Source organism: Phodopus roborovskii, unplaced genomic scaffold, assembly GCF_943737965.1.
Source record: "Phodopus roborovskii unplaced genomic scaffold, PHOROB, whole genome shotgun sequence".
In the NCBI taxonomy this organism is placed as follows: Eukaryota; Metazoa; Chordata; class Mammalia; order Rodentia; family Cricetidae; genus Phodopus; species Phodopus roborovskii.
The window spans coordinates 66,094,968-66,108,029 of NW_026126418.1; the positions used below are offsets into that span (position 1 = coordinate 66,094,968).

At 47.5% G+C, this 13,062-nt stretch overlaps 1 protein-coding gene across 1 annotated transcript; it reads left to right on the forward strand.

Annotated features, from left to right (window-relative positions):
• Positions 1-30: 30 nt before the first annotated feature.
• Anapc2 (anaphase promoting complex subunit 2) lies at positions 31-12,750 on the forward strand. Its single transcript, XM_051184808.1, has 13 exons — positions 31-201; positions 435-1,057; positions 1,472-1,604; positions 2,325-2,499; positions 3,611-3,730; positions 4,783-4,900; positions 5,555-5,736; positions 6,430-6,571; positions 6,815-6,890; positions 6,969-7,172; positions 11,547-11,676; positions 11,939-12,174; positions 12,253-12,750. The coding sequence occupies exons 1-13, from the start codon at positions 46-48 to the stop codon at positions 12,463-12,465; spliced, it is 2,508 nt and encodes an 835-aa protein (XP_051040765.1). The 5' UTR covers positions 31-45; the 3' UTR covers positions 12,466-12,750.
• The last annotated feature ends 312 nt before the right edge of the window (positions 12,751-13,062 follow it).

Below are 13,062 nucleotides of genomic sequence, written 5' to 3' on the forward strand. Positions count from 1 at the left end.
TCATCACCGTGCGCTACGTTGGGCGGGTCTGTTTTGTGGACACTGATGGAGGCCGAGGCTGTGGCAGTGACGGCGGCGGCGGCGGGGGCGGCGGCGGCAATTATCGCCGCCGATGACTGTGACTCTAGGCCTGGACAGGAGCTCTTGGTTGCTTGGAATACCGTGAGCACTGGTCTGGTGCCGCCGGCCGCACTGGGGCTGGTGAGGCCTGGGAAAGGTTGGCGGGCCTGTATGGAGTTCCCAATTCTGCATGCTTTAGGGAGTCCACCCTTTGGGGTCCATGCGAGCTGTCTGAAGGGGACTTGCCTCCTTTTTCAGCTATTTTATTTCTTCGGTTCCTCCTGCAGCCTTTGGCTGCTGAGTTTTTTCATTTCTCTCCCTCTCCTCCTTCTACCTCTACCCCGCCCTTCTGCTCACGGTTTTCCGTGCTCCAGGCATCTTCCCGGACCAGCGGTGCGGTTCCACCAAAGGAGGAAGAGCTCCGTGCAGCGGTGGAGGTTCTGAGGAGCCATGGTCTGCACTCTATCCTGGAGGAGTGGTTTGTGGAGGTGCTGCAGAACGACCTGCAGGGCAACATTGCCCCGGAGTTCTGGAATGCCATCTCCCAGCGCGAAAACTCTGTCGATGAACCTCAATGCCTTCTACTGCTCCTGGATGCATTCGGCCTCCTGGAAAGCCGCTTGGATCCCTACCTGCATAGCCTAGAACTCCTAGAGAAATGGACTCGTCTGGGCTTGCTGATGGGCACTGGAGCTCAGGGGCTTCGGGAGAAAGTTCACACCATGTTGCGGGGAGTTCTGTTCTTTTCCACTCCCAGGACATTCCAGGAGATGGTCCAGCGTCTGTATGGTCGTTTCCTGAGAGTCTATATGCAGAGCAAGAGAAAAGGAGAAGGGGGCACAGACCCCGAACTAGAGGGTGAGCTAGACAGCCGGTATGCCCGCCGCAGGTACTACCGACTCTTGCAGAGCCCTCTGTGCGCGGGATGTGGCAGTGACAAACAGCAGTGCTGGTGCCGGCAGGCACTGGAGCAGTTCCACCAGCTCAGCCAGGTCCTGTGAGTACTGCCTCTTCAGCCATGCCCGTTTCTCTGGATGCCCCGTTGGTTCTGAATTCAGTCCACCTCTGTATAGAGCTAGTAAACTGACAGGTGATATCTTCCCATCTGTACTTGTAGCCAAGAATTATTTTATTTTGGTTTTTCAAGACAGAGTTTCTCTGTGTAACAGTCCTGGCTGTCTTGGAACTCACTTTGTAGACCAGGTTGGCCTGGAACTCTCAAAGATCTGCCTGCTTCTGCCTCCCAAGTGCTGGGATTAAAGGTGTATGCCATTTCTGTCCAGCATAGCTAGAGATTATTGTGTAGCAAGTTCACACTCTGTCCTAGACATAGGTATGGGTGTAGAAGGGCCCTTCTAGGTAAGGGACAGGTGTGTGTTGTGGGTTCTCCATGAGCAGGGATTTCCTCCAGGCATAGACTCAGTCTGCTGGAGCGGGTCAGCGCTGAGGCCGTAACAACCACCCTGCACCAGGTGACCCGGGAAAGGATGGAAGACCGCTGCCGAGGAGAATATGAGCGCTCCTTTCTGCGTGAGTTCCATAAGGTGAGACCCTGGGCTGTGTCCTGTCAAGAGCAAAAGTGTTTTTTTCTGCAGACCTGATACCAAGTAGTAGTTAGGTTGACCAGTAGTGATCTTGGTGCTGTGTAGAGGCCAATCCTGTACCTTGGTGACAAGGACAAATCTGGTATGTACTAAAACTAAATAGACCTGTTCAGAATCCTGTGTTAGAAGCAGAATCCTGGGCCAGAGGTGGCTCCAAGAGGTTTCCCCAAGCAAGTATGGCAATACAGGCCTATCATACCCTCTTCTTTGCAATGCTGTATAAAATGTGTGCTCGCTTAACAGTTCCTTCTGGATTAAACTGGAGTTAGGGTGTCTCAGTGAAGGCCTCTGGTTGCCAGTACTATTGAGGTATGGTATGTAATTCTGCTGTGAGGTTCCCAACATTGTGAAAAATCAAGATTTGGCCCCATGAAGCTGTCCACACTGTTTCTGCTTCATTCCTGACTTTTCATTTTTCAAGTATCCCCTGTGGATGCCTATTAGCCATGATGGGGAGTGGTCAGAGTAAGAGTCCCCACAGTAACCATGAGCCTAGAGTCATGAGCCTGCAAACTCTTGGAGCAGCCACATTGAGCTCTGGGCAGTGGAGTGTAGGTTTGGTGTTGGCTCCTCTAGGGTCTTGTCAAAGGTGTGTGGTTACTGGGTCAGGCTGGAGCATTTAAGTGTTATTACACCTCACATACTAATGATCTTCCACAGTGGATCGAGAGAGTGGTTGGTTGGCTTGGCAAAGTGTTCCTTCAGGACAACACTACCAGGCCAAGTTCTCCAGAAGCTGGGAACACACTGCGTCGTTGGCGCTGCCATGTACAGAGATTCTTCTACCGGATCTATGCCAGTCTGCGCATCGAGGAGCTCTTTAGCATCATCCGAGGTTGGTCCTGCCTCTTACCCTGCAGAACCTTCCTTTTCCAGTAATTTCCAACGCAAGTGGTGAGTTGAGCAGAGCTGGACCTCCTTTGACATGGCTCAGAGTCTAGAGCAGAACTGAGCAGGTGCTTCTAGGTGTCCACTCTTGTCTTTTTATCTTGGTTCCTGCTTGGGACTGGTCCTGTGTATCACTCTGTTATGTGTGAGTATTATTGAGCAAGTGTGAACTTGTGGAATGTGTGTAGAGGCTGAAGAGACGGCTCAGAGGTTAAGAGCACTGGCTGCTCTTCCAGAGATCCTGAGTTCAATTCCCAGGAACCACATATTGGCTCAAAAATCACTTACAATGCCCTCTTCAGGCATACAGGTGTACATGCAGGAGGAACATTTTATATATATATATAAATAATAACTCTTTAAAAAGAGAGAAAGAACTTGTATAGGATAGGGATGGAGAGACAGCTCATCAGTTAAGAGGATGTGTTACTCTTACAGAGGACTCAGGATCACTACCCATGTGGCAGCTCACAGCCATCTGTAACTTCAATTCCAGAGGATCCAAAATCTTCTGGCCTCCACTGGTACCAGGCATGCACATGGAGAATATACATACAGGCAGACAAACACTCCTTACAAGCAAATACTCCTACATATAAGAATTTTAAATCTAAAAAAAAAAAAATTGAAGGCAGTCCTCATTAATTGCAAGTCATTTGACAAAATTGTTTCTCTTTTCCCAAGAGCCTTAAATTGATATTGAATTAAATTGCACAGCTAGTATAGCTTTGGACAGTTCAGCTGTCTACCATTGTACACCACAGGAGGGATAACTGTGTTCTGTGAGTTAAGGTACCTATGGGTATCGGAGTCTTTGAGATTCAAACAGTCAACTGAGCCTCTAGGCAGATGAAACAGTCATCTCTGGTCAGGTTGGCCTCTAGTGAAGGTTACATTGAAAATTATAAATAACATTTTGTTATAATGGGTGTCTCTTTTCTGGGCTGCTGCCATGTTGTGTATCTTGATACACAACACCCCCAATACACACACACACCATATACTTTGCTTATTACACCTTTTTACTTACCTATCCCTGTGGCATGGTTCTCTTTCAGACTTCCCAGACTCTCGGCCAGCCATTGAGGACCTTAAATACTGCTTGGAGAGGACAGATCAGAGGCAGCAGCTGCTTGTGTCCCTCAAGGTGGCCCTAGAGACTCGACTCCTCCACCCAGGTACCATGTGTGGCCACTATAGACTGGCCATTTAAATAGCCCTCAGATCTCACAAGAAGTTTCTAGTCCTGGATTTGTATGTCAGTGAAAGAACAGGTTAAGAAGCACTTTTTGAAGTCCTTGGGAGGGCTGGGTTAACCCTGAGATTTATCCATCTTTGGAAGTCAGAGCCTGTCTGACTTGGTCTAAAGGTTATATGTGGTCTTTTTAGAATAGGCTGTGTGGTAAGGGGAAGTTTTGTGTATTATTTTGTTTCTGTGACCAAATGCATGATAGAATCAACTGAAGAGCGGAAGGACTTATTCTCTTGGTTTCAGGAGGTTACAGTTCATCGTAATGGGAAAGGTATGATGGCATAGTCACATGATAGATAAGAAACTCCAAAAGACTTCAGGAAATAATGTACTGATGTAGTTCCACTAGCTAAACTCTACCTACCAAAGGCTCTTTGTTGTTATTGCTTTTGAGACAGGGTCTCTTTTTTTTTTTTTTGATCAAACAACTTTTAACAGATTAAGCTGACTCTGCCTCCCAATTGCTGGAATCAAACTACTACACATAGTTTGCTAAAGGTTCTTGGGTCTTAAAAATAGCACCACAAGTTGGGAATCAAGCCTTCAAAACATGGACCTAGCTTAGCAGTGGTGGCGCACACCCTTAATTCCAGCACTAAGGAGGCAGAGGCAGGTGGGTCTCTTGAGTTTGAGGCTAGCCTGGTCTACAGAGTGAATTCTAGGACAGCTAGGGCTACACAGAGAAACTCTGTCTCAAAAACAAAAACAAACAAAAAACAAAAACCCCACAAGCCTATAGGGGACATTCTAGATTCAAAACATAATAGACTGCTCCTTGGAAAATTCTCGAGACTGTGTTTATAAATCACTTGAATGGCTTAGGGGCAAGAAGGTAATATGTAATCTCCTTAAAATGAAGGTCACATGGTAACCTTTAGATCACCAGCCAGTGTGGCCAGCAGTACACTCAGGTTTTGGCGTTCAGGAGGCTGCTGTCCAAGCTGTTATATGACTTCTGGCTCCTCTTTCCCACTGTAGGAGTCAACACATGTGACATCATTACTCTCTATATTTCTGCCATCAAGGCATTACGTGTGCTAGATCCTTCTATGGTCATCCTGGAGGTGGCTTGTGAGCCCATTCGTCGCTACCTGAGGTAAGTTCACTCCATCTGTTTGGTGTTTGCAGAAACCAGAAAGACAATTAGTCTTGATAGACCATAGACATGTATTGGCTCAGGGTAGGGGCCTCTTTCCTTTTGCTAGTGTTGGGTACTTGTCCTTTCCACCACACAGTGTCACTGTACTCTGTGTGTGTGTGTGTGTGTGTGTGTGTGTGCCTGCTTCCTCACCCTGCATAGAGAGTAACTTATCCAGGGCCTAGCCTTGTTGATTTGTTGATTGAATCTGACAGGTTAGAGAAGAGGCCTGGTATCTGTATAGCTCCAGACATAGGGACCTCTGTGACCTCTCTGGTTTCCTTGGCAAAGCTGGCCAGAAAGCCCTCAGGCAACAGAGTTTCTAGGTTTAGGGATTAGTGAACCAGGTGCCAGATTAGTGATCCTAGGACCTGAGAAGCTGATAGTGTTAGGTGCCTGCTCTGGGTTTGGGTTTTCTGCCTCCTGGTGATTGAGCCTGCCTCAATATCTCAGCCCCTGCTTTTTTCAGAGTAGTGCTGGGGTTTTTTGTTTTTTTCTGTGAAGCCAAATGGGCCTGTTTTTAGTACCTGCCAGTAAGCACTAGGATGGGCTATAGCAGGTGTCATGATGCCCATGTACATTGTTGGTGACAGCAACATTCAATCATGGCAGAACACGAGAAGACACGGTACGGCAGATTGTGGCTGGGCTGACAGGGGACTCGGATGGGACTGGGGACTTGGCTGTTGAGTTATCTAAGACCGACCCGGCCAACCTGGAGACTGGCCAGGACAGTGAGGATGATTCTGGCGAGCCTGAGGATTGGGTCCCTGACCCTGTGGATGCTGATCCAGGTCAGTTTACCTATTGGTCTCACCTCAGTCCTCTCCTAAGCTTCTTGGGAGGTCTACTGGGTTTAGTCATGTTTTTGCTACCCATGCCTGGATATATCAGAATCATCATTGTCTCAAACTTGAAGGGTTAGAGGTCAGGGCCTTGCTTAACACCAGCCAGTTTACTATATTTTCCTCATTGTCTGGCCACCCCAGCTAGCTATAGTAGGTGCCCTTGTGGGTCATATATGAGAGAACAGATTCATAAGAAGTCTTAGTATCCCACTTCTGTCTGTGATTTGCTCCTGGTCCCCAAGTGTATTAAGTTGGCATCCTCTGGCCAAGCCACATCTTTGCATAGCCACAGTCTGCTGAGATTTCAAAAGGCTGTGTATTCTTTGTTCTGCTTAGGTCTTAGCATGAACTCTACATCTTCAGCCTTTAAAAGGAAAGCCCAAGGACCTTTATTCTATTCTTTATGGCTGGTTGAGGATCCAGGAAACTGCCTGAGAGATAGGAGGCACTGTGGATTAGAACATTTGCCCTAGAAACCAACCGTGGGTCTGTTGGGAGGCATATTACTCCCAGCTGCCTGGGACATTGAGAATAAGCCCTCTAGGCCGTGCTAGACTGCTGTGTCCCACAAATGAACTCTGAGGTGTCACTGTCCTCGTCAACATGCCATGGTATGCTCTCCTCCCCAATTCTGTGCAGGGAAGTCAAGTTCTAAGCGACGCTCTTCAGACATCATTAGCCTGCTGGTCAGCATCTATGGCAGCAAGGACCTCTTTATCAATGAGTACCGCTCGCTCCTTGCAGATCGTCTCCTCCACCAGTTCAGCTTCAGCCCTGAGAGGTAAGGCAAGGGACTGGTTGACCTCTAGGGGGCGCAGCCTTCATTCTGTTTTTGGAGGAAAACACAAGACTATTCCTGTTCTTATTGGCCAAGATGGCCAAACTCTGGCCTTAGTGCTTCCTTCCTGCCTTCCCTCCAGCCCAGGGTTCTGGGCAGAGAGGGTTGCCTGAGCAAGCTGTCTACTTAGAGTACCAGTCGAAATGGAAGCACACTGCAGCCCCTCCCAGAAACGTGTCTTTCCAGGGAGATCCGTAATGTGGAGCTGTTGAAGCTGCGCTTTGGTGAAGCCCCCATGCACTTCTGTGAGGTCATGCTCAAGGTAAGTGTCCAGGACTCCCCAACCAGTTTTTCCTCTACCCCATTCAGCCCAGGACATTAATGAGATATCCCTTCTTAGGATATGGCAGATTCCCGCCGCATCAATGCCAATATCCGTGAGGAGGATGAGAAACGGCCTGTGGAAGAACAACCACCATTTGGGGTCTATGCTGTCATATTGTCCAGTGAATTTTGGCCTCCCTTCAAAGATGAGAAGCTGGAGGTCCCTGAGGATATCAGGGCAGCCCTGGATGTTTACTGCAAGAAGTATGAGAAACTGAAGGTACAGCCAGTAGGCCTCTTGGTAGTTTGTATCTCTGGTCACACCATCAAACCCCACGTGGAATTAGTCAATGTGACACATATGTCCAGATAGTGTAGCTGAGACGGAATGATGTGGAAGCTGGAGTTCCAGTGGGTGCTAAGTCCAAGTTCAAGGATCCTTCCTCCTGAGTTTGTAGTCAGTTACAGCAGGGGAGGCAAGAGTCTGACATTCTCCACAGGAAGAGATGCCCACTCTAGACCATGGCATACAGCCTAATATGTGCTGTGACCCAGAGGTGCTGAGAGGAGAAGGTTGTGGGGTGCAGGCATCCAGGTGGCAGGCACCCTAACTGAAATAGCATGTGGAACCCTGTAGGGGTCAGGCTAGGAGCAACTAGGTGAATATGCAGACAGGTGTGGCATGGTAACATCTGCAGCATCTTGTTTGTGATGGGGAAGTGCTGAGTCTAAATGTGTTTCTTCTTGCAATCAGAAGGCCTTGTTCTGCTTCAGGCTAAGGGTCTGGGCAGTCCCTTTGAGATGAATCCCTTTGAGAAAGGGACGTTTCCTTCCCTTGAAAGCACGTTTCCTTCAAGGGGGAATAAAGTGGGACCCAAATGGAGGGCCCTGGCTAGGAAACTTAAAGAAGGGGAGTGTTGCTGGGCAGTGGTGGTGCACATGTTTAACCTCATTGCTCGAGAGGCAGAGGCAGACCGATCTCTGTGAGTTCGAGGCCAGCCTGGTCTACAGAACTATTTCCAGGACAGCCAGGGCTGTTACACAGAGAAATCCTATCTGGGAAAAAGAAGAAAAAGAAGGGGAGCGTTTGGTATTTGTTCCCATAACTATGAGAACCTTGCTGACCTCAATCGTGGCTCAGTTTCTGGAAGAGTCTAGGTATGGTATTTGTGACCTTTACTGACTCCAGGTGAAAGTGGAGTTACTGTTCAACTGTGTGTCCTCATGGTGATGTCTAGTTACTGTTTTTGAGTACTATATCACTACCACTTCCTGGTTGAGTGGTCTGAGTGGTCCTATGTACTCAATGTCCTAACTAATTCGGTAGTATGAGGTACCTACTGGCTTTGTTGGGTTTTCACCCTGGGTCCAAGATATGGCTAACACACCTTTCTGCTCAGACCCAAAGATTTACTGTAGTCATACCCTAGTGGCCTTTATCTTAATTTTTGTGGACACTGAAATGGCTCTGATAAAGCCCAGGGCTATGCTAAAAGGTCAGGTCTGTGGCCACAATTCCTTTATCTTTTACCACAGAGCTCCTAGAGGAGGATCTTGGCTGGGTCTGTAGATGGCTGACTGTAGCCTGTGTATTGTGACCCTTTTGCAGGTCACAGTTTTAGAACTAGTGCTGGGAAGCTACACTGGCTGTAACCAGGGGAAGACACTGATGCTGTCTCCTTTTCTATCTTTGACTTGGGTTTCTTGGTGCCTCTCAAGAGCTACAGGGGTCCCAGAGGGACTCAGAGCATCACTTGGCCACCAGAGTAGCAGAATCAGTGTCAGGGTGCTACCTTATTGAAAAATTGCAATTGCAAGGTTTATCTGATTAGAATGTATTGATATTAAGTTGTGCTCTCCTCAGAATGTTGTAAGGGGAAAGATCCTTCCTGCCGCTTGCAGGTTCTAGTAGCCCTACCTGACCTAATTAAACATTATTTCTTTTGAGGTTTTTTTTGTTTTGTTTTTCTAGACAGGTTTCTCTGTGTAGCCCTGGCTGTCCTGGAACCCATTCTATAGATCACTCTAGCCTCAAACTCACAATTTGCCTGCTTCTGCCTCCCAATGCTGGAATTCAAGGTGTGTGCCACCAGTACTATACTAGGTAAATGGCATTTCTTTATGTCCAAGTTTTCTCTATGTCTGTTTCTCTCTTCTTGGAATACCAGTTATATCAGATTAAGGACCCATTCTGTTCCAGGACAACCCCATTTTAATTTAATTTAATGACTCCATTTCCAAATAAGGCCATATTTGGAGGCAGGACTCTAAGACTTTACTATCTCTTTGAAGATAACACAGTTTGGCCCCGACAGTCTGTGGTTTTTCTAAAATTAATTGTCTTCCCATGCACAAAGTACATTTAGCTAATATCAGTATCTCCAAAGTTAACCATCTCCGAATCAACTCTAAATTAATCTCTCCTAATCAGGCTGGGCGTTGGTGACACATGCCTTTAATCCCAGCACTGGGCAGGCAGAGGCAGGAGGATCTCCGTGATTTCCAGGCCAGCTTGGTCTTCAAAGGGAGTTCCAAGACAGGCTTCAAACCTACAGAGAAGCCCTATCTCAAAAAAAAAAAAAAAAAAAAAAAAAAAAAAAACCCAGCACTCAGGAGACTAAAGCAGGACAAGTGGTTCAGGGCCAGTCTAACTATAATGAGACCCTCTCTCTTTCTCTCTCAAAAAAAAAAAAAAAAAAAAGTCTTATCAATATGAAGCAGTTTTCCTCTCCAGCTTGATGCTATGAGTTTGTCTTGTTCCAAAGCCCAGTGTTGAGGCATCTAATTCAGAAATAGGCAGAGGGAGCTGAGTGGTGGTGGTGGTGCACGCCTTTAGTCCCACCAGTAGGGAGGCAGAGGCAGGCCAGGCAGAGGCAGAGTTCAAGGCCAGCCTGGTCTATAAAGCTACATAAAGGAAAACCTGTCTCAAAAAAGAAAAGAAATAGGCAAAGGGAGCCCTTGACTTGCCAAGCGACCCCACATATCAGTATGGACTTTTGTGCTATCTCTGTCACTTTCATTCAAACTGTTAGCATTACTGCTGGCATAAAACTCAAAAATCCTTGGTGGAGTCCCATGAAATTTTCAGTGTCCAAGCTATCAGGTAACAGGATGGTCCTGAGCCAGGTGTAGTGGTACATGCCTATCACCCAGCACTTGGAAGGCAGGCATAGCAGCAACCTACTACTTGAGGCTAGCTTGTTCTGTATAACAGTTTGAAGACAACTAGGGCTATTTAATAAGGCTCAGTCTAAAGAAAGAAAGGAGAATGAAGAAAGTGGAGGGAATATCTTCCTGGTTACACCATCTGTTTACTGGTTTCTGCTGAGGTGGTCAGTTGAATCCAACTGACTCTAGGAAACATCTAACTACAATCTGGCAGTTTTGTGCCAGCTTTTTTCCCTCAGTGTCTACTATTGTGTTCCCCATTTCCATCTGAGCCCTCACCAGAAGGTCCTCAGTGCCCACATTTCTACCAACATTGTTCTCCATGGAATATGCTCTTCTCCTTTCTGAACCTTCACCAGCATCATCCTTATTGTCTATATTATAACAATTGTCTCCAGGAAATCTAGGCTTTAGCTTCATGTACTTTCCTATTGCACAACCCCTCCCAAGGCCACTTCAGTATTTTAGCTGCTCATTTATGTGGTATTAACACTCCCTAGAACCAGATCTTCTGGATGTTTTTTGTTTGGTTGGTTTTGGTTTTTCGAGACAGGGTTTGTCTGTGACTTTGGAGCCTGTCCTTGCTTTGTAAACCAGGCTGGCCTAGAACTCACAGAGATACTCCTGCCTCTACCTCTCGGAGTGCTGGGATTAAAGGCGTGTGCCACCACTGCTCCCCCCCCTTTTTCTTTTTGAGATAAGATTTCTCTGTATAGCTCAGGCTGGCCTTGAACTCAGGCTGGCTTCTGCCTCTCAAGTTCTGGGATTAAAGGCAAGTGCTGTCACCACCTGGCAGAATCTTCATTTATTGTGACTACTATAGCAAAGTGTTAGGGACTGGGTAGTTTTAAACAACAGAAGTATGTTGTTTCAGTTCTGGAAAGTAAAAGGCCAGTATTAGGGTGTTGGGAACACTGTGCTCTTTATGACACCTATTTCATTTATCTATTTATTTGAGACATTTCTCATGTAGTTTGGTTGTCTTGGAGTTGTAGACCAGGCTGACCTTGAACTCACAGAGATCCACCTGCCTCCGCCTCTCAAGTGCTGGGATTAAAGGTGTGTGCCATCACTGGGCTTCTGATATCTGTAAGATCACCATACTTTATGCCTCATAGCCACTACCTTCTGTGCCTGTGCTTTAACCTTATCCTTTTCTTGAAAGAATGCAGGTTTTATTAGATTAAGGCTCATCCTACTTCAGTATGACCTCTTCTTAACTAATTACACCTACATGAACTCTGTGTGCAAATAATAGCTCATGTTATGGGGTACTGAGGGATCCAACATGAGACTGACACAATTTATCAGCAGTGCCCATTGTTCATTATGGGAGCTGGGCACTGGAACAAGATCTCCTATTCTTGCTGCTGCCTGCCAGGGATGGCATTGGTATAAACCATTGGTGCAAGAGCCATCACATGCCAGGTAGCATGCCATATGAGCCTGTGCCTTGTTCATCTGGATTATTCTTATTTCTGTCCAGGCTATGCGGACCCTCAGTTGGAAGCACACCCTGGGTTTGGTGACAATGGATGTAGAGCTGGCTGACCGCACCCTGTCTGTTGCAGTGACCCCAGTGCAGGCAGTAGTCTTACTGTATTTCCAGGACCAAGGTAAGTCCCTAGAGCCCCACCTGGTCTGCCTGAGCACACTACCTTGGGATCAGTGCTAGGTACTACTATCTAATTAGCTGTGAGGTGACACACTACCCCCCCACTGCCACCCCGGTTTGAGCAGGATTTAGAGGTAGCAGCCATTATTTTTGCCCATGAGTCAAGCTGGACAATACACATCCCTCTGAGGCCCCCACTGGCTAACAGGAATTAGAAGGTGTAACTTCCAGTGTCCCCAGAATTCCTATGGTTCTGCACACAGCCAGCTGGACCCTAGAGGAGCTGAGCAAGGTGGTGAAGATGCCTGTGGCATTGCTGCGGAGGCGTATGTCAGTGTGGCTGCAGCAGGGTGTGCTGCGGGAGGAGCCTCCTGGCACCTTCTCTGTCATTGAGGAGGAACGGCCTCAGGACAGGGACAACATGGTGCTGATTGACAGTGATGATGAGAGCGACTCAGGCATGGCCTCCCAGGCTGACCAGAAGGAAGAGGAACTGCTGGTGCGTTGGCTACTTCCATAGTGGGCTGGGGTGGGCCAGGTAGGTAGCTGACTGACCATGCCTGGCTTCTGTTCCTAGCTCTTCTGGACATACATCCAGGCCATGTTGACCAACCTAGAAAGCCTTTCTCTGGAGCGCATCTACAGCATGCTCCGCATGTTTGTAATGACTGGCCCTGCGCTAGCTGAGATTGACCTGCAGGAACTCCAGGGCTACCTGCAGAAGAAGGTCCGCGACCAGCAGCTCATCTACTCTGCAGGTGTCTACCGCCTGCCTAAGAATAGCAACTGATGCCCCCCTTCCAGACTCTGACCCATAGCATTCATGCCTGTGTGGCCCCTGAAGAGACAGCTAAGGTACCTTCTGACCCCATGTCCATGTGCCCAGCTTCCACCTATTCCCTGCCTAACACCTAGAGCACAAATTAAAGTAAATTGGTTCATCCTTTTGTGTAGTTTTTGAACCCCATGGACACGTACAGGTTTGCCCTCTACCAGTAGCAGGTAATGGGGCTACCCAAGTAGCAAGGCTTACCCCAGCCTGTACTTCTGTGTTTGGGCAATAGATCCCCTGAAGCAGTCTGTTTTCTATAAGCTGCCTTGCTGGGACTTGTTTGGGTAAGAATAAATAGAGTTAGATTTGCAGTGCCATCCTGTTTTTGTGGCCTCTAAAGGAACTCTTGGGTCTTCACGTCTGTGTAGCCTTTGTGGAGTCAGTGCCAGCCTTTGTGCTGTTAGAGTATTTGTACTCCACTAGATCTTCCAAAGTGAGGCAACCTGAGTCAAATACATTTCTTGTGTCAGCAGGAAATACCCTAAATGGCCAGAGGATTAGACCTTTGTCTCCTTTCTTGCACCAGGATATGTGACTGTACTGCTTGGAGCTTAA